The sequence below is a fragment of the Gymnoscopelus microlampas genome (genome assembly GCF_963454915.1).
Source record: "Gymnoscopelus microlampas genome assembly, chromosome: 18".
NCBI classification, from domain to species: domain Eukaryota; kingdom Metazoa; phylum Chordata; class Actinopteri; order Myctophiformes; family Myctophidae; genus Gymnoscopelus; species Gymnoscopelus microlampas.
This window is the reverse complement of record NC_139955.1, coordinates 49,039,026-49,066,836: the sequence shown is the minus strand read 5'-3', so window position 1 is coordinate 49,066,836 and position 27,811 is coordinate 49,039,026. Positions and strand designations below refer to the sequence as shown.

At 40.0% G+C, this 27,811-nt stretch overlaps 1 protein-coding gene across 1 annotated transcript; it reads right to left on the bottom strand.

Annotated features, from left to right (window-relative positions):
• Positions 1 to 139: 139 nt before the first annotated feature.
• On the bottom strand, positions 140 to 25,126 carry LOC311034137 (uncharacterized protein). Its single transcript, XM_084041884.1, has 14 exons — positions 24,925 to 25,126; positions 23,353 to 23,405; positions 21,296 to 21,390; positions 20,412 to 20,467; positions 19,249 to 19,317; positions 16,577 to 16,870; positions 16,334 to 16,477; positions 14,969 to 15,200; positions 14,113 to 14,353; positions 11,999 to 12,939; positions 7,101 to 7,454; positions 6,012 to 6,194; positions 5,372 to 5,463; positions 140 to 4,016 (listed from the first exon to the last, which is right to left on the bottom strand). Exons 1-14 carry the CDS (start codon positions 25,027 to 25,029, stop codon positions 3,984 to 3,986), a joined length of 2,892 nt encoding a protein of 963 aa, XP_083898010.1. The 5' UTR covers positions 25,030 to 25,126; the 3' UTR covers positions 140 to 3,983.
• Positions 25,127 to 27,811: the final 2,685 nt, after the last annotated feature.

Genomic DNA, 27,811 nt, shown 5'->3' with positions numbered 1-27,811 from the left:
AAATAAAGTACATCAATCCATCAATCAATCAATCAAAGCTCCAACAAATCAAACTTAAATAAAAAAGCATTTAGTAATAACCATGACATTTAATTTCCATTAAAAACATGGTATAAAATTGACAATGTTTTTCTTTGTTTAAACAGGTATAACAGACTTTTTTTTAACCAGACACTATATGAAAAACAAAATAAAACTGCACATAAATATAATCTAATCTAAAACAGTTCAAACACAGTATGTGTGTGTGTGTGTGTGTGTAGGGGGGGGTTATGATATACTGTATGCTAGTAGGCTGATGATTATGGATCAGACATGTTTCAGGGTTAATATGATGAGAATGACAACAATCCCTGAGAATGAAACATATCTGTGATAAAACAGGATCCATTGCATCATCAGGCCTACATTATGGATGTAATAATACTTACAAAACATGAATACTTCCTTTAAAACAATAAACCATCTCCAACGCATTAAACCAGTAACACTGACAGCTGTAGAGCCACAGGTTACACTAGACTAGAGTACAGAAGTCCTGACGTCACTGGCTCATCCCCTGGGTCGTGGAAGTCATTTCTCTATAGAGAATAACATCGGGTCTGCAAATCATCTCATATATGAATTATGATCCATAAATAAACAAAGTGTATCGGCGCTGTTGTCGATGAGGCTTTGTATTGTTTATGATAGTCAGTCACTCATATTTCATACAGTCTGTTGAACATGGAGAAAATTTAACTCATTTTGTCTGAAGTAACATTAATGTTTTCTCACCGTCAGTTGATGCTTCATATCCATAAGAGTCAAACCTCCGGGTTATTACTTTATTTATGGAACCTAAAGACCTAAAGGTTAGAGGGGCGCCTTGTTGCCGGAAGGTTGCCAGTTCGAATCCCCGGACCGGCAGGAAAAATCTGGGTGGGGAAATTCACCACTTCCTTAACACCGCTGAAGTGCCCTTGAGCAAGGCACTGAACCCCAACTGCTCCAGTGGAGCTGCTTAGTGGCCAACAGCATACGTCTATGGGGATTCACAACGGGGGAAACCAAGACCCAGGTAGGATGAGTCAATGACATCAGACTTCAGTGCTATATACAAGCCCTGTTCAATAGAGGCCATGCAGACACATGAAGGTACAGGCCTGTTCAATAGAGGCCATGCAGACACATGAAGGTACAGGCCTGTTCAATAGAGGCCATGCAGACACATGAAGGTACAGGCCTGTTCAATAGAGGCCATGCAGACACATGAAGGTACAGGCCTGTTCAATAGAGGCCATGCAGACACATGAAGGTACAGGCCTGTTCAATAGAGGCCATGCAGACACATGAAGGTACAGGCCTGTTCAATAGAGGCCATGCAGACACATGAACATACAAACACTTTCAACCTCAATGTTTTAGTTGTATTTCCGCTCCTCTTCTCTCTACTCGTCATTTATGCTTGTAGTCAGTGGTGGGGAAAGTACTCTTTTTTTTAAAGTAAGTATCAATACTGCAGTGTAGAAATACTCTAATACAAGTAAAGTAAGTCCGTTGTTAAAAATGTACTTGAGTAAAAGTGCAAACGTATTGGTATAAGAAATGTACTTAAAAGTACCAAAAGTAAAAGTACTCATTATGCAGAATGCACCGTTTCAAGGTTTCAAATGTATACAAATCTTTTGAAAATAGCAGATCTACAAGGTCACAACACGTCGCACTGCAATGCGCTGTGAGCTTGTAGATCGGCTATTTTCAGCACGCAACCAAGTGTAAAATTCAGACGGCTAAAATATGACAAAAACTAAATGGAATTGTATTGAAAAGACTATGAATGACTAAAACTACATTAGCTGTAAAGATCAACACCGTCTGAAGCAGATAAATAAATGCTCCAGACTCAGTGGGATGAGTGAAGACTGACCGGTCTGCCAACGTCAAGACAGAAGGCGCTGAAAGATACTCTGTTTTGAACCCACGAAGACCGGGAAAACATCTGGCATTTTAGATTCTAACCAGGGGGTCAACATGTCCGTACACAGATATTCATGTCCGTGGTGAGACTCGTCTATGTCTGTGGTAAATATTTGGGGACATTTTCTTTCTCCATAATATTGTAAATAAAAAACATGTATACTCTAAATCAGGGGTCTTCAACGTTTTCAGGCCAAGGACCCCCTAGCTGAGAGAGAGATGAAGCAGGGACCCCCTCTATATTGTATAAAATTGTGTTTCAGATTACTTTTTTTTTGTTTACTAGGTCTGCTCTTTTTTCCCTCTACACCTATACCTCTTTGCCAAAAATAGCCGATCTACAAGCTCACAACGCCTCTAGATCGGCTATTCTATCTGCTATTTTTGGCTAAAGTTCTCCTCAGAAAAGGGATGTTAGGGTTCAAGTGGTTAAGGTAAAAAAAAATCATAACACAAAGATTTGGCGGACCCCCTGTAGTAACTCTGAGGACCCCCTAGGGGTCCCGGACCCCCTGTTGAAGACCCCTGCTCTAAATACACCTGATCCAATCTTTTCTGAATGTATTTGGTTATAGTGTCATGAGACTAACACTATGCATGCAGCATGATCATCATTAGCCTAATAAGTTGCACCTGCAGTCCTGTAGGCTTGTGCAACACAAGGTGTCTGGGTCAGGTGAGGTCTGGGTCGGGTGAGGTCATGAGGAGGACGACAACAATCCATCAGATTGATTGCTAATAGCCGTCTTAATAGAGCACTGAAGTCTGATGTAATTTACACATCCTAGGTTTGTCTACCTGGTTCGTGGTTTTCCACCCCCATTCTGAATCCCATAGACGTCTTTAATATCGCGTCAAATAAGAACTGTGTTCCAAAAATAAACAAATGACCCCGGCGGTTTGACTCTTATGGATATGAAGCATCAACTGACGGTGAGAAAACATTAATGTTACTTCAGACGTATTAGTTATTTTTTTGCCAGAAACAAACTGTATCAAATATAAGTGACTGACTATCATAAACGATACAGAGCCTCTCTGACAATATCACAGAGACAGTTTGTTTATTTTTGGACCACAATTCTTATATGAGACGATTCTATGATGACCCAATGTTATTCTCCATAGAGACATTACTTTACGAACCAGGGGATGAACGAGTGACGTCAGGACTTCTGTTCTCTATACAGTCACATGATTAAGTACGTTTTAAACCACTGTCAGACAATGTTCTGATATGCCAGTCAGCTTGCAGTACCTTTACTGTGTTGATTGATTTAACTGTGCATTACTGTTTAGTCATGATTACTGTTGTTTACATCATTAGGTTGTTTTTCCTAGTCATTAAAACAAATAACATATAATAGTTGGTCAAATAGTAGCCTTCCCTATCCTCTCCTCTGTATGGTTTCTGGTCAAATTATTGGCCATATATTTTGGACAGGGACGGAGACCCAATTAACCAAATTAATTAATGTAACAAAAACACTCTTTGAGTACTTTTTCCACCACTTACTAAAGTATAGAGTACTTCTTCCATCACATGGTGTGAAGTGTGAACACAGCATAAGGAAACCGTTACGTTAATACAGACACTTTAAATGAGAGGACTGTGAACTTCATAGAAATAACAAACTCATTAAAACCACATACAACACAAAGCCTTAAAACAGCCCATGTGTCCATGAAGACACTGTTATCACATGTCCAGCTCTCAGAGAGTTAATAATCACAGGATGTGAAAGATGGCGGCAGTGGCTCAGAGCGGTTCAATCCCCGACTCCCCCTGGGTTATAGGGCCGAAGTGTCCTTGAGCAAGACACTGAAACCCCCTAACATAACTGGAGCATGTGTGTGTGTGTGTGTGTGTGTGTGTGTGTGTGTGTGTGTGTGTGTGTGTGTGTGTGTGTGTGTGTGTGTGTGTGTGTGTGGATAATGGCGCTATACAAAATGCACCATTTCTACCATTCATGGCGTTGGCTCCCTTAATCCTATTGGTTCATCAGAGATGAGAAACCATCCAATCACAAGTCTATGTTCTGGGACGATTTCTTCTTCTGCAGAAACAGACGACAGAGAACAGAAACATATTATTACAGGCACAGCCACCATATTGGAAAGAAACTGGGCCTCTTCCTTACTTCCTTCACAGGTTGTTACCAATGATACTAATGAAGGCTCTGTTCCATTCTGGTTGTTACAATGACACTAATGAAGGCTCTGTTCCATTCTGGTTGTTACAATGACACTAATGAAGGCTCTGTTCCATTCTGGTTGTTACAATGATACTAATGAAGGCTCTGTTCCATTCTGGTCAAACAGAGTCAGGGTGTTGACGCACTGGAAACACTCTGCTACACCAGTGGGTCTCAAAGCGTGGTCCAGGGACCCTCATGGTTCCTTGAGGGGGTTCCAAATGGCCCCTGACGGGTGTGTAACTCTGAGAGTGTACAAATGTAACCAAATGGACCCGTACGGGTCCATTTGGTTCCATTTGTACACTCTCAGAGTTATGGGGGTCCTAGAAATTAAAAAGTTAGAGAACCACTGTGCTACACTAAATGGAACTGAGCCTTCATTAGTATCAAGCTCGTAGTTGTAGATCTGCTACTCTTGAGCAAATCTTTGAATATATATATATCTTTTTATCTCAAATCTTTGCTTCTGGGGGGTCCCTGGAACAACATATTGTGATGGGGATCGGCCTGCTGAGGCCAATTCTACAAATGTCTTCTAAATCAGTAGTTGAAAGTCACACTTTCAAGAGTTTTCAAAACATTTAAAAAATAGCAGATCTACAAGCTTGCAGGCTTTCCAACGATTTTCCCACTAAAATAGCATCTGCTATTCTAGAACAGTGGTTCTCAACCTGGGGGTCGCGACCCCCAGGGGGGTCGCCAAATAATTTGGGGGGGGTCACCAGATTTTTTGGTGAATTTGAAAAAAAAAAAAAAAGTTTTTTTTTTTTTTTTTTTAACAAAATATTTTTTTATGTTATCATTAATTCATGTTTTATCATTTAATTTACTCAATTTACCCACTTTTTGCAAAAATATTTTGATAATAAACAATTATCAAATAACCTATTATAATTAAATAACCTTCGCGCGCGCGAACGGGACCGCGCGCGTGCACGCGGGGGGTCGCGGGAAATAATATCATTATTTTGGGGGTCACGGCCTGAAAAGGTTGAGAACCCCTGTTCTAGAACAGCCAAAGAAATGTAAAAGGACAGAGATGTGTTACCGGGTTGAAAGGGTTGAAGGTTCTTATTTACAAACTAATAATCCATCTGAGAATAAGTAGGCAGGTCGGGAGTGGCTTATTGTCGGTATCAGCCGTAGTCTGTCCTTCAGTTACAATGAGGATCCATCAGTGATAATATGTCACATCAGATGAACTGAACGTGTACCTTAGTGGGCGTTGTGTGTTCTGTGGTCTCTGGACGGGTTTCTGACTTCTGTTCCACGTCTGGACCTTCTGACACTTTACCCTTGTGTTTCTCTGCAGGACAATAAACACATCATAATAAATACACACACATCACAATAAACACATCATAATAAATACACACACATCACAATAAACACATCATAATAAATACACACACATCACAATACACACATCATATAGAGATACATACACAGTTATCACACCATTAACTCATTGACCAGGTTAGATGCTCAGGAAGTCACTGCTCTGTCTATTAGACATGAATATAGACAGACAGACAGACAGACAGACAGACAGACAGACAGACAGACAGACAGATATATGCTGCCTATTAGACACAAGTAAGACGCGCGAACGCTGGAAGCAAACGCAGCTCGAAAATATTGTGTATTTACGGACTTTGTGTGTGTGTGTGTGTGTGTGTGTGTGTGTGTGTGTTTTGACTGTAGCTGCACTCTGGCGCACTCTGTCGGCCGCACCCAGGCAGTGCACTGCACACAGACAGACAGACAGACACACAAGCCGAGCAGACTTTCATAGTAAGCTCCACTTGGGCGGAGGCGCGCCTCCTTCCGCGTTCGCAATGATTAGCTGCTCACTTTTCTTCTTCTCTGCTGGAGGACTCAGAGGGGCAGCGGGGGACGCGGGCGGGGGGGCGTCATCCACACCATCCACTTCTTCTTCTTCTGCGCCTTTCTCTTTTTTCTTCTTTTTCTTCTTCTTCTTCGTTTCACTTTCATTTTCAGTGACTTGGACTGGCTCCGCCTCTTTGGAGTGTTGCTCTGCAATAGAATAACATAGAAATAGAAAAGAACAGATTTAGATTAGAATAGAATAGAATAGAAATAGAATACTTTAAAGGCAACAATTGACCTGCTGAGGCCGATTCTACAAATGTCTTCTAAATCTGTAGTTGAAAGTCACACTTTTAAGAGTTTTCAAAACATTTCAAAAATAGCAGATCTACAAGCTTGCAGCGCGGCACAAAGTCAGGCTTTCCAACGATATAAAATACAAAACCAATTGGTATTATTGAAGGGGAGAAATCATCGACCGAGTTTATTAAGGGGCAAGACCACTTTAGTAGAGGTCTGGGTTGTGTAGTTACCTCGAAATCCACGGTAATAAATCTAAAATAATGAATTAGAAATTGATAATTCAAAATATGCTCCTCATTGACTTACATTGTACGGTAACACAGATCTCAAAGTCACTCTCACAAACAAAGCTGATTCAGACAAAATAGAACATCACCAAACCCAGTACTGTAAATAAAAATGTCAACTTCCTGCTGATTTTACTGTTTTTATTAAGAAGAAAACCAGGACTGGATCCACGGATACAGATCCGGATCTCCAAATAGTAAAATCAACAGGAAGTTGACATTTTTATAAACAAATAAACAGTAGTGGATTTGGTGATGTTCTATATTGTCTGAATCAACTTTGTTTGTGTTCGTTTATGTGCTAAAAGAGTGACTTTTAGAGCTGTTTCACCGTACAATGTAAGTCAATGAGGAGCATATTTAGAATTATCAATTTCTAAACAATAGAGCAATTATTTTAGATGTCTTGTCCACCTTTGTTGTTACATCATGGCAAGGTAACTACACAACCCAAACCTCTACCACAGTGGTCTGGCCCTTTAACTATGAAAACAGAAGGTGTCCAGAGTTACTGCTCCGTTACCTTTCTCTTTCCTCTTCTTCTCTTTTCTCCTTTCGTCTTCAGGTTCCGTCTTTTCGCCGTCGACCTCCGACCCCTCCTCCGCCGTCTTCTTCTTCTTCTTCTTCTCCTCCTTCACCGGTTCGTTGACAGATACTTCTTCTTCTGCGGTTTTCTTTTTCTTCTTCTTCTTCTTCTTTGGTTGCTCTTCGCTCTCCTCCTCCGCCGGCTGGTTTTCCGTCTCCTGCGTTTTTTCTTCTTCTTCTTCGTCCATTTTCCTCTTCTTCTTCTTCTTCTTCTTGTGTTCCGACGTCGTTGTTTCATCAGCGACGCCGTCCGTCTTCTCCTTCCTGTCCTCATGGAGCTGGACGGAGGTTCCTGTGACATAATAATAATAATGTTCAATTTGACAGAAGATTCAGAAAATTCAGACAAACCATGTGTCATGCTTGGCACCGGTGGGTTTTGGGTTGTGTAAAGATGCAGATATTTAGACTATCCAGGACTTAAATAAAGATGGTGTGAAAACATCATTCCAACAATTACAGTCTGAATCTAACTCGCAGCAATCTCATTTTTTCCCCGCTATTACAACTCAGGAGCTACAGTACATTAATTCAGTCATTATTCACTGGATACGTCCCAACCATGTAGAATCTATCCTAATAAAGGCCTCAACTCTCCCCCCCAAAAAAAACAGCTTTCTTTACGAGAGTCCAGGTGGGAAAAGCATCAACTAACAACAGCAAAGTATTCTGGGAAAATCATTTCCAAAAAAAAATCCAATTACAAATAGATGAGGGGATATGGCATAACATATTACTTAATGCAAAGAAAATAACGTGCTCTAATGAGTCTTATGAAACCCATATAAAATAATACACAAGCTACATGTGTGCCCAGTAATACATATATAAAAATATGACCCTCTATGCTCTCCTCTATGTCTTAGGTGTAAAAGTGGACAAGGTACTTATAGTCATGTGATGTGGACGTGTCCACATATCAGACCCTTCTGGGTTTCCATTCAAAATGAATTTTGTTCTACGCTGCTCGGTTCTCAATCCTTAATAAATGGATGGATGACAGTCCTCCAAATGTCCTACTATTTAAAGAGTGTTACGTTTAAAGCCCTTAGAGAGACTCTCATATGTTCTACTATGGTTTAAAGAGTGTTACGTTTAATGTCCTTAGAGAGACTCATGTTCTACTATGGTTTAAAGAGTGTTACGTTTAAAGCCCTTAGAGAGACTCATGTTCTACTATGGTTTAAAGAGTGTTACGTTTAATGTCCTTAGAGAGACTCATGTTCTACTATGGTTTAAAGAGTGTTACGTTTAATGTCCTTAGAGAGACTCATGTTCTACTATGGTTTAAAGAGTGTTACGTTTAATGTCCTTAGAGAGACTCATGTTCTACTATGGTTTAAAGAGTGTTACGTTTAAAGCCCTTAGAGAGACTCATGTTCTACTATGGTTTAAAGAGTGTTACGTTTAATGTCCTTAGAGAGACTCATGTTCTACTATGGTTTAAAGAGTGTTACGTTTAAAGCCCTTAGAGAGACTCATGTTCTACTATGGTTTAAAGAGTGTTACGTTTAATGTCCTTAGAGAGACTCATGTTCTACTATGGTTTAAAGAGTGTTACGTTTAATGTCCTTAGAGAGACTCATGTTCTACTATGGTTTAAAGAGTGTTACGTTTAAAGCCCTTAGAGAGACTCATGTTCTACTATGGTTTAAAGAGTGTTACGTTTAAAGCCCTTAGAGAGACTCTCATATGTTCTACTATGGTTTAAAGAGTGTTACGTTTAAAGCCCTTAGAGAGACTCTCATATGTTCTACTATGGTTTAAAGAGTGTTACGTTTAATGCCCTTAGAGAGACTCATGTTCTACTATGGTTTAAAGAGTGTTACGTTTAATGTCCTTAGAGAGACTCATGTTCTACTATGGTTTAAAGAGTGTTACGTTTAATGTCCTTAGAGAGACTCATGTTCTACTATGGTCTAAAGAGTGATACGTTTAATGCCCTTAGAGAGACTCTCATATGTTCTACTATGGTCTAAAGAGTGATACGTTTAATGCCCTTAGAGAGACTCTCATATGTTCTACTATGGTTTAAAGAGTGTTACGTTTAAAGCCCTTAGAGAGACTCATGTTCTACTATGGTCTAAAGAGTGATACGTTTAATGCCCTTAGAGAGACTCTCATATGTTCTACTATGGTCTAAAGAGTGATACGTTTAATGCCCTTAGAGAGACTCTCATATGTTCTACTATGGTTTAAAGAGTGATACGTTTAATGCCCTTAGAGAGACTCTCATATGTTCTACTATGGTTTAAAGAGTGTTACGTTTAATGTCCTTAGAGAGACTCTCATATGTTCTACTATGGTCTAAAGAGTGATACGTTTAATGCCCTTAGAGAGACTCTCATATGTTCTACTATGGTTTAAAGAGTGTTACGTTTAATGTCCTTAGAGAGACTCTCATATGTTCTACTATGGTCTAAAGAGTGATACGTTTAATGCCCTTAGAGAGACTCTCATATGTTCTACTATGGTTTAAAGAGTGATACGTTTAATGCCCTTAGAGAGACTCTCATATGTTCTACTATGGTTTAAAGAGTGTTACGTTTAATGTCCTTAGAGAGACTCTCATATGTTCTACTATGGTCTAAAGAGTGATACGTTTAATGCCCTTAGAGAGACTCTCATATGTTCTACTATGGTCTAAAGAGTGATACGTTTAATGCCCTTAGAGAGACTCTCATATGTTCTACTATGGTTTAAAGAGTGTTACGTTTAAAGCCCTTAGAGAGACTCATGTTCTACTATGGTCTAAAGAGTGATACGTTTAATGCCCTTAGAGAGACTCTCATATGTTCTACTATGGTTTAAAGAGTGTTACGTTTAATGTCCTTAGAGAGACTCTCATATGTTCTACTATGGTCTAAAGAGTGATACGTTTAATGCCCTTAGAGAGACTCTCATATGTTCTACTATGGTTTAAAGAGTGTTACGTTTAATGTCCTTAGAGAGACTCTCATATGTTCTACTATGGTCTAAAGAGTGATACGTTTAATGCCCTTAGAGAGACTCTCATATGTTCTACTATGGTTTAAAGAGTGTTACGTTTAATGTCCTTAGAGAGACTCTCATATGTTCTACTATGGTCTAAAGAGTGATACGTTTAATGCCCTTAGAGAGACTCTCATATGTTCTACTATGGTTTAAAGAGTGATACGTTTAATGCCCTTAGAGAGACTCTCATATGTTCTACTATGGTTTAAAGAGTGTTACGTTTAATGTCCTTAGAGAGACTCTCATATGTTCTACTATGGTTTAAAGAGTGTTACGTTTAAAGCCCTTAGAGAGACTCTCATATGTTCTACTATGGTTTAAAGAGTGTTACGTTTAATGCCCTTAGAGAGACTCTCATATGTTCTACTATGGTTTAAAGAGTGTTACGTTTAATGCCCTTAGAGAGACTCTCATATGTTCTACTATGGTTTAAAGAGTGTTACGTTTAAAGCCCTTAGAGAGACTCTCATATGTTCTACTATGGTTTAAAGAGTGATACGTTTAATGCCCTTAGAGAGACTCTCATATGTTCTACTATGGTTTAAAGAGTGATACGTTTAATGCCCTTAGAGAGACTCTCATATGTTCTACTATGGTTTAAAGAGTGTTACGTTTAAAGCCCTTAGAGAGACTCTCATATGTTCTACTATGGTTTAAAGAGTGTTACGTTTAATGCCCTTAGAGAGACTCTCATATGTTCTACGGGGTAACTTGTCTGAACTTGTAGAAGCATGTCTGCCCTTAGCGCCATCTATAGGGGATGAGTGGCTAAATGTCTTGTGTAATGGAGTGAAGGAGGATGTCAGTTAGTTGTCATACTAATTGGGAGGCAGGGCATGGCTGAGCTCTATATATGGGAGAGAGGTTGTTGGCAGCAATAATGTGATGATTATCAATTATCATAATTATACTGTATTTGGTTTGAAGTCTTTTATGATGTGTCTTTCTCTTTTGTGTCTCTGTCTTTATAGTATTGTTATGTTATATTATGCTGTGCCCTACAGTATGTCCTGTCATGCTGGTGGTGTATTGTCTACCCTTTTGTCTAATAAAAATATTGAAACAGAAAATTCTGACGTGGCTTTAGTCATATTTTTTAGTTTTAACCCTTTAAGACCAGGAACACATTTGTGTCATTTTAAGATTTCTTTGGGCTATACATTTGCCACGCTATGTGCTTGTAGATCTGCTATTTTTTGAAAAATCGTGAAAATGTGTGCAAAATCTTTGAATATATATACATTTTTAAAGCGAACATTTTTAACTCTTTTGAGATGGGGGTCCACGGCCAAATACATATCATTTTTGAGAACCACTGATATTACAGCAATATACTTTTTTTCAAAAAACTGTTAGGATTTAGAAGACATTTGTAGAATCCCCCAGAAACAAAGATGTGAGTTACAAATGTTTTGCACAAATTTTCAAGATTTTTCCAAAAAATAGCAGATCTACAAGCTCATAGCGCGGCACTCGGTGCCACGCTATGAGCTTGTAGTTCTACTATTTTTGAAGCCAATGAAATCACACAGATGCGTTCCCGGTCTGAATGGGTTCATTGACTAAATATATATTGGAAGATTTTAGTCGACTAAATCTACAGTTGATTTAGTCGCCACACGTTTCATTGTAGCGGTGCCTTGATGGTCCATGATCGTCAGAATGCCCGATTTATACGTATTCGCTGTGTGTCGAAAAATAACAGATCTACAAGCTGCCACACGTTTTACAAGCTTGTAAATCTGCTTTTATATCGTTTTTTCGTCAGGGTAAAACAGCTTAGTGGACCGACATGTTTCGGCGTAGTTTCAGCGGACAAAATGAACACAGTGACAGACGTACCGTTCTCCTCCGTCATCAGGGTGTTCTGTAGACTCTGTGCAGAGGGGGGGGCGTCTGCTACGGACGGAGGCTTGGGTTTCTTTACTCTGGGTTTACTGGGTGGGGGTGTAGAGGGTGTAGAGGGTGTGGGTGGGGGTAGGGAGGGTGTGGATGCACCCACTTCAGGCTCAGGAGTGTTGCCGTCGGGTGTCACAGTCACAGAGGGTTTCTTAACCCTACTCCTCTTGGGTTTGGTGGAGTTTGGGGGTGGTGTGGGTGGGGCTAGGGAGGGTGCAGAGGGGGTAGGTGCTCCCACACCGGGCTCAGGGGTGGGGGTGTCGGGTGTCACAGTGGCTTTTTTAGCCCGACTCCTCTTGGGTTTGGTGGAGTTTGGGGGGGGTGTGGGTGTGGGTGGGGGCAGGGAGGGTGTGGGTGCTTCAGGGTTGGGGGTGTCATCGGGTGTCACAGTCACAGAGGCCTTTTTAGCCCGACTCTTCCTGGGTTTAGAGGTCTTTGTGGACGCCGTGGTGGTGTCACCGGGGGTCTGGAGTACAGAGGAGGGGGTCTGCAGTACAGAGGAGGGGGTCTGCAGTACAGAGGAGGGGGTCTGCAGTACAGAGGAGGGGGTCTGCAGTACAGAGGAGGGGGTCTGCAGTACAGAGGAGGGGGTCTGCAGTACAGAGGAGGGGGTCTGCAGTACAGAGGAGGGGGTCTGCAGTACAGAGGAGGGGGTCTGCAGTACAGAGGAGGGGGTCTGCAGTACAGAGGAGGGGGTCTGCAGTACAGAGGAGGGGGTCTCGTCTGCGTTGGACGGAGTCTTCTTGGCCCTGGGTTTCCTGACTCTGGGTTTTCTGGGTGGGGGGCCAGAGGGTGCTGTGGGTGCTTCCTCTGGTCCGGGCGTGGCACCGGGCTCAGGGGTGGGGGGGACGTCGGGGACAGGTTGTTTCTTAGCCCTGCTCCTCCTGTGTGTAAACACCATGAACAACATGTTAAGTTGATGATTCATTGTCACAAAAATAATTGCGTTGAAACGATTTAATGTGTTTTTGTGTCATTGAACACTGAGCATTATGAATAACAATGACATTTCTGTTTGGCCTGTTAGGCTTCATAATCAAAACCTAACTTAAATATACAAAGAAATGACTGACATATTTTATACATTTATACTTGAAAAAAAAAGAAGTAGTACAAATAGCGGAAAGAGCTGATCTACAAGGTTAACAACGTGACAATGTGACACTTTGTAAGCTTGGAGATCAGCTGTTTCCACTGTAGATCTGCTATTTTTTTTCTAATTGTGAAAATGTGTGCAAATCTTTGAATATATATTTCTTAAACGAACATGTGTAACTCAAATCTTTGCTTCTGGGTTTTTGTTTGCTTTAAAAAATAAATATTCATAGATTTGCACACATTTTCAAGATTTTTCAAAAATAGCAGAGCTCCGCTATTTTTGAATAGCCAAAGAAATCTTAAAATGACACAGATGCGTTCCCGGTCTTAAAGGGATAGTACACCCCCAAAATGACTTATTTTCTATCGATTGGTCACCCCATGAAGCCTTGAATTTGTGGAGATTTATTAGTTTTTGTCTCATTCCTGAGACAATAATTTGATGACTGGCGGTCTCTCTGGTAGGAGACACAAAGTGTCAACTTTGTGTCTCCTAATGGATACATTATCATCTTTCCATCAGTCACCAAATGACTGTCTCAGGAATGAGACAAAAACTAATAAATCTCCATGATTCAAGGCTTCATGGGGTGTGTATGTAATCGATAAAAAATATGACATTTTTTGGGTGAGCAACTCCATTAATGTATAAAATGGAAACGATTATGACAATTATGCAAAAATAATGTCAGTTTATGTCAAATAATTGTGATTATTAGATGATTATTATGTATTAACACATTGGCTGCCATAATTATATATTTATTTTCTACAGTAGACTGCCAGACTTTTTCAATGAAAAAAAAAAAGTAAAAGTAATAAAAGAGCCGAGATACAGAATTTTTGAAGTGGATGGGAGTCTAAATCTTCGAAAAACCATATCTCCTTGTCTTTGGGTCAAATAAAAAATTAAAACATTTTTAAAAAAACTTTTATTTTGATTTTTTTTTTTGCCTAACCTGGGTTTACTGGCCGCTGTCAGCGGCCCCGGCGTTCCAGTGTTCTCCTCCGTGGGCACGCCGCTGTGGTTCTGCACAGAGTCAGACTCAGAGGGGGTCTGGAGGGTCTGGAGGGTCTGGAGGGTCTTAGAGGGGGTCTTAGCTCTGGGTTTTCTGACCCGTGGTTTGCGGGCCGGGGGGGCCGGGGGCGGGGCGGAGGGGTCCAGAGCACTGAGGGTCTCCATGGTCTGGATGTCACCCTCTGTGGAACAGAGACAACACGGGGTTAAACTAAACATGGTGATGAGGAAACGCTGCTGATCTGACCCAGCACTGACCCAGCACTGACCCAGCACTGACCCAGCACTGACACATCATATCAAGAGATTTAAAAAAGAAAAACAATATCACAACTTTTCATCTTAAAAACACATTTTTAAAAGTATTTCATGAAAACAATTAAACACATTAACTAAAAATGAAATAATTTCCATAAATAAATAAAATAAAACGTTTAAGTACTAGTGAGAATAGCAGCTCTACAAGCTCACAACGTGGCGCCAAGCGACGCGTTGTGAGCTTGTAGATCTGCTATTTCCATTAGTTTGGGTCCCGGGCAAACGTCTCATTTCTCTTTTGGGTTTGGGAACCTCTCTTTTTTCTATGATTCTACGAGCCTCGGCCACGTCTTTTAAAGTGATCGGCTGGAGGATCTTTGTGAAGAATAATATTCACTGATTTTTCAAAGCTTAGTAAAAACGCTCGGAATAGCTGGCAAGGGGCAGCAATACACAATGTTTTAACTCTGGCAGTCAATGAGTTAAAAACAATAACATACATAAAATGTAGTATATTTACACATCTCTCTCTCTCTTACCTGTTAATTCCAGAACCATTTTCTTCCATTTCTCCACATCTAGGCTGCTGTCAGAGTCCGAGTCACCCTCCCCAGCCGTGGGAGCGTCCTCCCCAGCCGTGGGAGCGTCCTCTCCAGCCGTGGGAGCAGCAGCAGTCGCTGCGTTCTCTTTTCCTTGTCTCTTTGTTCTTTTGGCTTTGACAGGAGGATTTGCGGGTTTATCTTCTGACTTCTTCCTTTTAGTCGACACAGACTATATGAAGAGAAAAGAGTTTGTTTTAGTTTAACTTTAGTGGAAGAGTTACATCACATCACAAGGCCTTTGAACCAGTGAGTCAGCTATAGGCCTGTCACGATTATTACATCATCGACTAATCGCTAAATATTTGAGATAATCGCAATTATTTTTGCATAATCGTCATAATTGTCTACATGTTGAACATTTTTCATATTATTATATAAGTATTTTTCAAATATAAAAAAAAGCAGAAATAGTTGATCTACAAGCTTACAACACGTCCGTAAGCTTGTAGATCAACTATTTCTGCTACTTAAAAAAAAAGAATTAGTATAAAATGATATCTTTGTATATGTAAGTATTTGTCATATCTGTCCTGTGCAATATTTGATAACAAAGGCAAACAGAAATGTAATGTGTATTCATATGTTCCAATGATCAACGGCCAAACACACAAATAAACCGTAAATCGCAATTATTTGTGTCAATTAATCGTTAAAAGTGTAATCATGTAAATAGTGTCAACCTGGACGGTTTCAACCTAACGGATGGAACACTAGATCAGGTTGAAACATGTCTGGGAGGTGAAAGGACATTTATTCAGTGCCTTTTCTTTTCGGCACATTTCAAAAGAGAAGGAGGACAGGACACTCCTAAACTGACTCCGTCCAGATGGGGCGCTATTGAGTTCACAAGCTCACAACACAGCCTTCATCTGGGATCGCTCAGAGATTGGAGTTTAAACCGGCCCTCCGGCCGGTCGAACCAATCAGCGGCAGCTATGGGCGGGATCTTGGCGAGACCGGGTGCGACGCCATGGAGAAGCGCCTGTTTCTTTGTAGTTCTTTCACTGTTCATCATGGTTGAATAGCATACAAAAGAACTGCTACTGCTACTATACGTCATGTGGACACGTCAATATGATTGGTTGACGTTAGCACGCCCAGACGGTGATAGACAGACGGTCCCATCCAATCACCTGCCAAGTAGCTTGAAAAAAGGGACCGCCCTCTTCAGTGGTTGAGCTATACAGAGATACCAGATGGAAGTTAAGTTGTGAAACCAGTGTGAAGCAAGCTTCTTCCATCTGGAGGAGTCAGGTTAGGACACCTCTGGATGTGAAACCACCTCAACGTGTTAAATCATACCTTGGCTGGACTTTTCTTCTTGGCTGCGTCTGCGTTGACGTTATTTCTCGGGGGGGTTTGGGTGCTCTGGGTGCTCGTCTGTCTGCCGGTCTCCTTGGGTTTTGGGGGCGTGGAGGGCGTGGCTTTAGGAGTTAATAATCTAGCCTATGACACAGCGGACATTCATATCATATCATACATTATGTTTATAAAACACTGAGTGTAGAATGGACTAAAATAAGAATAAAAGAATGTCTAACTTACCTCCTCTTCACTGTCAGACGCAGAGTCACTGGAGTCTTCAGTGGTGGCTGTGGCAGGGGGCTTTGTTTTGGGGGTCTGGGGCTTTGATTTGGGGGTCTGCAGCTTTGCTTTGGGGGTCCGGGGCTTGGACGCTGCACCCTTCTTGGAGGGGGTAGAGGGGGCAGAGGGGGTGGACGGGGTTGAGGTGACGATGGGTGAGAGTCCATCTTCAGTGTCTGATGAGGCCATGTCTCTGGGCCTCTGATTGGCTGCTGCCGTCTTAGATGAAGCAACAGTCATCACAGCTGTTGGTTTCTGAGAGGAAGAATAAAAGCAGGATAAATGTTGTTACGTTGCTCTGAGGCACTTCTCAACCTGTCATTAACTATAGATAAATACTGTCAAACATTTTCACATCATCTAAATGTCCACAACAGAAGAGCATGTAGACCAACTACAACCACCACCAGTTGTTAGTTATATTGTATTATTCCAGCATACAGATTAGTCAAACTGTTTTACTCACTAAATAAAAAGTTATGAATAATAAGTAATACAGTAGCCTATAATAGGAATATATTTCCCCACCAGCACAACCAGTATTCTATAATACAGTGGATTTCAACCCTTTTCATATCAAGGTCCATTATTTATTAGGCATTTGAGTCACAGAACCACCGTCTGATGACATTGAGACTCTCAGACCCAAGACTTTGTTATCGTTGGATACGATTTTGTCCACAACTCCATCCATGTTGTATTGATGTTGGTTCCATAGGAGAGAGAACAGGCAAATGATGATCAAAATAACTATTCTTCTACATTCTCGCAGAGATGCTCATAGGCCTGCGTCCTGCGTAGCTGACGCACAATATCGAGAAAGGACGCATTCATGACACCCTCGTGGCGTCCATGGGACGCACTAGAGTTGTCACCTACAACAGAGAAAAATATAAAAATAATATTTTACAAATCCACAGTATCGGCCCGATATCAGGAATTATATAAACCGATAAAACCGATAACATTTATTATAGCTCCGATAATATTTGTTTTGTCAGCTGTGATCTGCATGAACTCTCTCGGTTAGACACCGTTGTATGGAGAAGTATATGCAATACCCGGCCAGTCGCCCCAAAACACAGTCGCCCCGGGACTAATCCGGCGACCTCGGAACGGCCGCCTCCGCGCGAAAAATGGGGGCTACTATGTTTTGGGGCGAGGCTTCCAGTTACCAACACGAGCCGTAAAAACGAAAATGAAACCCAACTCTAGTTTCTGCAAATCCCCGATGCTCATTGCAAGCTTGACAACGCTGGGATGCATGTCCCACGGTCTCACCAGGTCATGCACTTAGTTGGTGTTGCTGTCAAATCTAGATATTACAACTTGTGTCAGGTATGTTTATATCACCACCAGTCAGTCAATCAATGCAATTTGAAATGTGAGTTCTCTACCCACAAGCATTAGTGAGTTAGTTAGGAAGGAGGGGGGGAAGGGGGGCGAGGACGGCCCGGGAGGGTGATTATGTCACAGCGCCATTATCTATTATTTTATTATCTTAAAAAACGCAGTGTCTGTAAAAAAAAGAAAAGTTGGATGGGTGTGTTTTGCCAAACTGCTACTCTGCTTCAACTTCACTTCATCTCCTAGTGAGCCTGTTATCTTAGTCCTGAAAAATAATATCCATTATGAACTTCCATTATGGAAGAGATCTGTTTTACAATTCTTTGTTGTAAACTAGTTTGGTCAGTGAGAGAGTGAGACAGGAGAGAGTGAGAGAGTGAGACAGGAGAGAGTGAGACAGGTGCACGGGAGCAGAAAGACAGTCTTGTCTCATCATCTCTGTTCATTGACAGCGTGGCGTCACGTTACTATAGTAACCCGACACCGGCACTGCACGTGTTGCAGCCTCGTTGTACGAGGTGTCGTGCACCGAAAATGGCAGATCGACAAGCTCACAATGGGTCGCAGACGCATTGTGAGCTTGTAGATCTGCTATTTCCGACACACGACCCGCTGTATGAATCTCACTTGTATGTACAACTGGCTGCAGTCATAAATCTGTATTATGATTCAAACAGACTGTAACATCCAAATCATTGGTTCTTGAATTATTTTTAGTTTCAGTTTACCACACTGGCTGCTGTTATAATATCTGCATTACTTTTCAAGAAGAATGTAACAAACACAGTATAAGTAAAATGATGATGTCATGATATACTGTATTTGGTTAGGTCAAAGCTATGTTAAATCCACCTTTGCCCACTTGTAGTATTTCTTACCATAAGGTGTGCTAATACTACAGATTCATATATTTTTAAATATATATATTTATGATTTTTAATATATGTATATATATATTTGTATTTATCGGTTATCGGTATCAGTTTTGAGACGCAGGAAGTTATCGATATCGGTTTCAAAAAAACAATATCTTGCACCTCTAAAATCCACAGGACACCACCATTTTGCATGGCCACGTCCTACTTTATCCTACTTTATATACAATAAAATGATTTCACAAAACCGTCCCAGGGAGCAACGAACGGGTCCAAGCACCGGGCACCACGAAGGGTTTGTCCCTGGGACTCATTCAAATGACCACCAGTGAGTCCTGGGACTCACTAGATTGAAAACCTAGCAACATCACTGTTCTCTAATTAACATTGAAGTGTAACACTGCCACCTACTGTCTGAGTGATGCATGGTTTCAGGATGCCTTTGAGAGGCTTGGCTCTGGTGGCAGAGGTCGGAGTAGTCTGTGAGATCAGATAGAACAAGTATCAACACCACAATATAAAACAGAGGTAGGAGTAGTCTGTGAGATCAGATAGAACAAGTATCAACACCACAATATAAAACAGAGGTAGGAGTAGTCTGTGAGATCAGATTAAGAACAAGTATCAACACCACAATATAAAACAGAGGTAAGAGTAGTCTGTGAGATCAGATTAACACATTGGGTGCCAAAACCGTATATATACGTTTTTTGAAAAAAAAAAAAAATGAAAAAAAACATTTTTTTCTTTTTTCTTCACAGCACCAGGAGATATCATTTTCCGAAGATTTAGACTCCAATCCACTTCCTGGTTAATTTATGACTTCAAAAGCCTGTATCTCGACTCCTAAAAAATGGTTAAAAATCCTGGCACTCAGTGTACTCTGTTTCTAAAAAAAACTGGCACCCCATGTGTTAAGAACAAGTATCAACACCACAATATAAAACAGAGGTAGGAGTAGTCTGTGAGATCAGATTAAGAACAAGTATCAACACCACAATATAAAACAAGTCAAAGTCCTGTATTCAAACATTTTACTTGCGTAAACGGGATGTGCAGTGGGATTTGGAGAGGGAATTTCAAAAGGGCACAGAACAATTACCATACTTTTAAGCCCAAAAACCCAAATAACCCGACAATGTGTCACTGCGTGATTAATGTCTTTAAAGTCACGCATCCAGCAAGTTTTGAACTGATCAGATTGGACCTTCTGTTCCAGAGATAATGGACGAAACATCTTGAAAACGGACACTTTCGCCGATTTTCGGTTGAGTTTTGGTCATTGTCGCCCGTTTTTCTTTAATAAAGGAAGGTCGGACAGCGACAAACTAGATACCTGAGTAAAGTTCACTTTGAGCTGCATCCAACACATCCAACACATCCAACACATCCACTGACATTTCTGTCGGTCGCTAGGAGAAGATTTCTTTTTTGAGGGTAATAGTTATTTTTTATTTTTTTCCTAGTCTGAAGACGGGTAAAAGGGCTGGAGCCCCCTTTCATGTCTATGTGCACACGTGCCTGAGGAGAAGACTAACCTGTGGGAGGAGTCTAACCTGTGGGAGGAGTCTAACCTGTGGGAGGAGACTCTGGCTCTCGTCGTCGCTCTCTGAACTTTGACCCTGGGAAACTGAACAGAAAACATTATGAGACGATTTACAACGTATTCATTTATCTGACGCTCTTTATCCAGAGTGACTTACATTAAACAAGGTAAACAATACATAGAATGTAGAGACAGTGTAGTGTCTCAGTAAACTATAGGATCACAGGTAAACAATGAACCTAGACTCAGTCTAAACTATATAATATCAAAATAATCATTTGTACATCTAATCTATAGGATATCAGGTAAACAATGAACCTAGCATCTGACTAAATAAGCTGCTATCTAAACATTCAGTATGTATGGTATGTACAGTATGCATGACCACTATCAGCAGTAAATAGACCCTTCAGAAAAACACAGGCAAAAATCCTTGATTAAGCGATGGAATATGCAGGGTTTTATGAGAATGTATGCAGTGAAATTGAGGAATTTGCTAAAATTGCGGGAACTTATGAAAAAAAAAGAAAAATATGCGTGGACAAAAAGGTGATTTTCCTACACCCTATGGTATTGGTTCTCACAGTGGGGTCCACACACGTGTAAATGCGGGAATTGTGAAATCAAGCGAGCACCGCATTCTTAGCACGGAAATATAAGATTATTGCTTTTTTTTTTTTTTAATTACCCCCGCATAATCTGCGCCATTCGGCTGATTATGCAGTAAATTATGCGAGCGAATGATCAGGTTTTTATAGAGGGTCTAAGTAAAGGAATAACACTATTTGATATTAGACACATAATAGGGTTGTCACGGTCATGACATTTTAGTTGACGATTAATTGTCACAAATAACGATTTAATTGTGTTTTTGTCATTGAACATTGGAAGACATGATATCTATGTCATTACCAGGTCCATTAATAACAGCTGCTGCTGGTGGAGTAGCTTCAGATTCAGAGCTCTCTGTGCTGCTGTCTGGATCTGCTTCCACATGTTCAGGCTTACTGAGGGAATAAAACACACAGAAATACATACATAAACATTTTGTCCTCAAGGTTCAAGGTCTTTATTAATGTCCCAGAAGGACAATTAGGTTTACAGCCAGAGTAGTGGTTTAAAACATACAGACAGTACAGGACAACAACAGACATGAAACACCACAGCATAAAACATAAGTCTGGGCACATCTAGTGCAAGAGATAAAATAAAAGGCTACATTCAGAAATATAAAGTGCCGGCATAAAGTGCTTGTTTCATCATCATCATCATCATCATCATCATTAACATTATCCTTTACCTGTTACTGGCAGCATTGACAGCACAAATTGAGGCAGGAACAAAGGAATGCTTGTATATGTTATTTTTGACACCAGGGGCACCCAGACGGCGGCCAGATGGCAACAGCCTGTAGTCTGACTGGAGTGGGTGGGCACAGTGCCGGTTTAGACTCCACAGGGGCCCTACGCAGGATACGGAACACATGCACGCGCGCGCATGTGTCCCTTTTTTTCGGGTTTCCCGTGGATAAAGTTACTTTTTTTGTTACTTTATTTGGGTTTTAGGGTTAGGGTTACCAAAACACTCTCACTGTCACTGAGAGGGGAGGGGAGGCGGAGCAGACAGCACACACCAGAGCGTGCCACTGACAGCCAATCAGACAGCCTGCAGCAGCTGTCTCATTCAAGCCAAGCCGTGCTGCGCAGCCTGTGCTGATGTGAACGCAGTAATGCACGTTATTTTCTGCTGAAGGGAGGGGGCGGAGAGGGGGCCCCTTTGATCGGCGGGTAGGCGGGGCCCTACGCACCCTGCGTAGTGTGCGTATAGGGTGGACCGGCTCTGGGTGGGCACTATCTTGCCGAATGGACCTGGCCTTCATGAGAAGCTGTCTGTTATAGAAGGGATCGAGGCTCTCCAACTGGATGCCAGTCATTTTGGAGGCAGTTTTCACTATATCCTTAAGAGAATTTTTATCTTTAATGGCGAGGTTACCATACCAACAGATGATAGAGAAGGAGATGACAGAATGTACATAGGCACTGTAAAACAGTTTCATCAGGTCTCTGTCGACATTAAATCTGGCTAATTTCCTTAAGCAGAAAAGGCGTTGCTGGCCCTTCTTACACAGCATGTCAGTGTTTACATCAAATTTCAATTTGCTGTCAATAATCGTGCCCAGGTATTTATAACTGTGTACGATTTCCACTGGCTGGCCACAGATATCAGTGTTCTGGGTGGGATGGGGACCACGTCTGATCCTTTCAATCAAAATGATCATTAAGGTCCAATCAAAGGGATTGACTCTTATAAAGACATATATATATATTAACATAGGTTCAGAAAACTGATAGGATTTATAAGATATTTTTAGAATGGGCCTCAGGTCTTAATGGGTTAAGACATACTCACTGTAACCATGAAGTATAGATATTAATAATGTCATACTCACTGTAACCATGAAGTATAGATATTAATAATGTCAAACTCACTGTAACCATGAAGTATACATATTAATAATGTCATACTCACTGTAACCATGAAGTATAGATATTAATAATGTCATACTCACTCTAACCATGAAGTATAGATATTAATAATGTCAAACTCACTGTAACCATGAAGTATAGATATTAATAATGTCATACTCACTGTAACCATGAAGTATAGATATTAATAATGTCAAACTCACTGTAACCATGAAGTATACATATTAATAATGTCATACTCACTGTAAACATGAAATATAGATATTAATAATGTCATACTCACTGTAACCATGAAGTATAGATATTAATAATGTCATACTCACTGTAACCATGAAGTATAGATATTAATAATGTCATACTCACTGTAACCATGAAGTATAGATATTAATAATGTCATACTCACTGTAAACATGAAGTATAGATATTAATAATGTCATACTCACTGTAACCATGAAGTATAGATATTAATAATGTCATACTCACTCTAACCATGAAGTATATATTTCCAGTAACGATGTGGACGCAGCTGGTTCCTCCTAAAAAAATATAATAAAAACAAAAGAACAAAGGTTATATGTCAGTGTTACTATAAGTTCTAACAATGTGACAAAACCTAAAATACTAAAAGACATCTTTCAGTCTGTGACTGTTCTCTGGTAAACTGTTCTTTTTCTATAGATTTTTTTATTGAATTCAAATGTCCTTTTATTTATTAGTTTTTGCACTTTCTTAATGTTTAATGCAAATGACTTTGAATTGTTCAGGTGTTGTGATAATGTCTTGTTGAAATGACAGGTCTGTAACTCTGAGAGTGTACACATGTAACCAAATGGACCCTTACAGATCTGTAACTCTGAGTGTGTACACATGTAACCAAATAGACCCTTACAGGTCTGTAACTCTGAGTGTGTACACATTAGGGTCCATTTGGTTCCCTTTGTACACTCAGAGTTGATGGTGGGTCCTTCAAATCATAAAGCTAAACAATCTAAAATGATTCAAAAACACACACACGCACACGCACGCGCGCACACACATACACACACACACACACACACACACACACACACACACACACACACACACACACACACGCACACACGCACACACACAGTCACTCAGAGAAAAATAGTAAGCAGCAGGTGTCGCTCAACGAGAGCAGATCTGCAAATTATTACAACATAGAACAAAGCATTGTAGATCTGCAATATCCTTCAGATCAAGACTATCGTAGATGTATGTTTTTGACATTTTTCTTAGTCTTACCTTCACCCCCCCCTGGAATGTCACCAGTAAAGCCTGTATTTCTACAAACATGTACAAATGATAAATATAAGGTGTTTACCCGCTTGACCCAAATGTTAACTATGTGTACGGAGTGTTTGTGTAATGTATTAATCCATATTATTCAATAAAGAAGTGTTTTAATCCCGTCTGTGGTCGAACGCCACGTTTCCCTCTACGTTTACTTCCTGTTTACATTGAGTGTAATTCCGGCATTCACCGGATGCGCCCCGTTACTACCGCCCATTGGGAACTTCCAACAGAATCGGCCACAGACGGGATTAAAACGCTTCTTTATTGAATAATATGGATTAATACATTACAAAAAATACTCCGGACACCTAGTTAACATTTAGGACAAGCGGGTAAACACCTTATATTTATCATTTGTACATGTTTGGAGAAATACGGGCTTTACTGGTGACATTCCAGGACAAACTGGGGGGGTGGAGCTAAGACTCTCGTAGATACTAAAGTAAAAGTCAGACTGTATAAAATACATCTATGATAGTCTTGATCTAAAGGCTAAACCTGTTGCATAATATGAACCACAACCTGCTGTCACTCTGCGAAGATAAGAAAATAGCAGATCTGCAAGCATTGCTTGCAGATGAATACAACATAGAACAATAAAGCATTGTAGATCTGCAATAATCGCAGATCAGATCTGCAAGCCCTGCAGAAAGTGTTTGTATAAAGAGCAGCATGCACTAAATGAATGATCAAAGAGTTGATGGATATAAAGTTGATATAAAGTTGATACTTTGTTACCAGAGTCTCGTGCTGTTTGGTGACTTTCTGTGCAGCCTGGTGGAAACCGTTGTCCTTCAGATGTTTATGGATTAAAAACATTAACTTATTGTTCACAGACATCATGGATCAATACATTAAAAACATTTATAAATCACTGTTAAAAGCTGTTATTATTATTACTGTAAAACACATTCTGAATCTGCACGCATGTCTCACTGTAACGCTCCTCAACTCTGAACCCGGATGTTGTTGCTCCTTAATGTAGACCGCAATGCATCATGGGAAATGTAGTAAAAGGGTAGGGTTTCTGATCCAGTCGGAGCGGAAATAACCTTACGTCAACAAGTGACCGGAACCTCTTACCGGAACTGCCAGTGCCGTACATCACCAAAATGATTCCCCTAGTTTAAAACGTGTTTAGTTTGGTATAATGGATTGTTTTCTGTTGGTATAATAAAGGTTTGGTATGTTTATCTTTTATTATAACTCGTAGCGCGACTAGCGAGACTAAACTAATTGATTCACATTTTTTCCTTTTTTCTAAACTGGATTTTTTTAGAACGAATACCAGGCTTTCCTCTGAGGTGGAAAGACTGGAGAGGTTAGAGAGTCACTAGAGTCTAGTCTAGTATTGGTTCCCACACTTTTTAGCTCAAGACCCAAAAGAGAAATGTAATAGACGCAATTTAATAAACTAATGAAAATAGCAGATCTACAAGCTCACACACGTTATGTGCTATTTTTGAAAAATCGTGAAAATGTGTGCAAATCTTTGAACATATTTTCTACAAACAGTTTATTGAAAAACAAAAAAAATGATGTTTCTATATCAGTGGTGATCCAACTTTTCCATGTCAAGGACCACCCAACATGATATGTATTTGGCCGCAGACCCCCGTCTCTAAATATGTTGTTCCAGGGACCCCCAGAAGCACAGATCGGTGTCAAATGTTTTAGCTTTATACAGTATATTCAAAGATTTACACACATTTTTAAGAGTTAAAAAAAATAGCAGATCTACAAGCTACAAGTAGATCTGCTATTTTTGAATAGCCAAAGAAATAAACAAAATGACACAGATTTGTTCCCGGTCTTAATGGGTTAACACCACACTAAAGGGGGTGGTCAGTGGTAACTAGATCATAAACTATTTCTATTGTATCAATAGAGTCATGAGCATCTACTGTACAGAGACAGTGATCAAGACAGGAAGTAGTGTGTCAAGCCTCACTGATAGAAGTATCATTATTCTCTGGTAAAAATACCTTGTTAGATTAAATCAATCCACTGTCTGAACATAAATCCATTAAATGATTACCAAATAAAGATTTAACATCAGTTACATCTGCATTCATGTCACCGACAACATAGATGCAGGTGGAAGGATTATGCTGAATAAAAGACATAATGAATATCATTCTACTGAGATACTCATCCTCATTATGATAGCACTCATAGTGTATAAACATTCACAGTTATGAACCTTTTACCATGACAGAACAGCTCTATCCCAATAGCCCAGTCAACTCCTAATCTAATGACATGAACCAACTGCTCATATGTTTTATTCCACAGAGCAGCAACTCCCCCTGGAATCCTCCCTCGTACCACTTTAGAACACAGGTCGGTGGTGGATTCCCCCGCCCTGTGAAAGTCCTTATGGATATAAAGTTAAGACCTTCCAGGTCTTGTTTAGCCAAGAACGTCTCCTGGACACACAAAATGTCACATCTCTCTAACAGTTTGTCCACAACAATACGGTGTGATGTATCAGTTTCACTGTGGCCAACACACAGCCCTCACACATTGTAAGACACAACACAGATGTTTATGTTCATAGAGAGATAGTTCATGTCACAGAGACTATGCAGTCTCAGACTGGCTCTCAAGCAGAGCTGCAGGTGTCCTGAACTTACAACTGTTTGTCTCCAAAGATCTCACTATCCTGGTTGACTACCTGGTGAGCTTGTTCCTACAGTATCTCTGACTGAGAGCTTCCCATACAGGAGACCATGTTAGAAGTGACCTGTACATAATAATAATAATAATAATAATAATAATAATAATAATAATAATAATAATAATGTTCACAGGCTGTACCAAAGAGCACGTTGACAAACTCACCAACTGAAATAAATACAAGAACACTTATATTATCAATATACATTTTATTACATGTTGTAACACTTAGAAAGGCTTCCAGAGCATTGTAAATACAGCTGGTTTTGAATGCTAGACAATTACAATATACATTTATAGATAATATTGTAACAAGAATCATCTTTATTGTCACATCACAGTTTACAGTGTAAAACAGTGTGAAAACAAGCTCCATCGTTTTAGTTATTTCAATAAAAAAGAGAATAAAAAACAATAACAATGTATTTACATATTTACACATAGTATATCTATCTGCTTTATATCTGATGATGACCATATTTAACCCTTTATATCTGATGACCATATTTAACCCTTTATATCTGATGATGACCATATTTAACCCTTTATATCTGATGACCATATTTAACCCTTTATATCTGATGATGACCATATTTAACCCTTTATATCTGATGATGACCATATTTAACCCTTTATATCTGATGATGACCATATTTAACCATTTATATCTGATGACCATATTTAACCCTTTATATCTGATGATGATCATATTTAACCCTTTATATCTGATGATGACCATATTTAACCCTTTATATCTGATGATGACCATATTTAACCCTTTATATCTGATGATGACCATATTTAACCATTTATATCTGATGACCATATTTAACCCTTTATATCTGATGATGATCATATTTAACCCTTTATATCTGATGATGACCATATTTAAAGGAATAACTTTAGGCCAGTGGTTTTCAACAATTTTCATGCCAAGGACCCCTAA

Bases quoted from the DNA above. Each gene is read 5' to 3' on its own strand.
- LOC311034137 (XM_084041884.1), bottom strand. From the start codon at position 25,029: ATGATGTCTGTGAACAATAAGTTAATGTTTTTAATCCATAAACATCTG. The intron at 21,391-23,352 runs GTGAGTATGACA...TTATTCCCTCAG, and splicing joins ATATATACTTCATGGTTAGA to TAAGCCTGAACATGTGGAAG. The intron at 15,201-16,333 runs GTATGATTTAAC...CTCTTCATATAG, and splicing joins AGAAGAAAAGTCCAGCCAAG to TCTGTGTCGACTAAAAGGAA.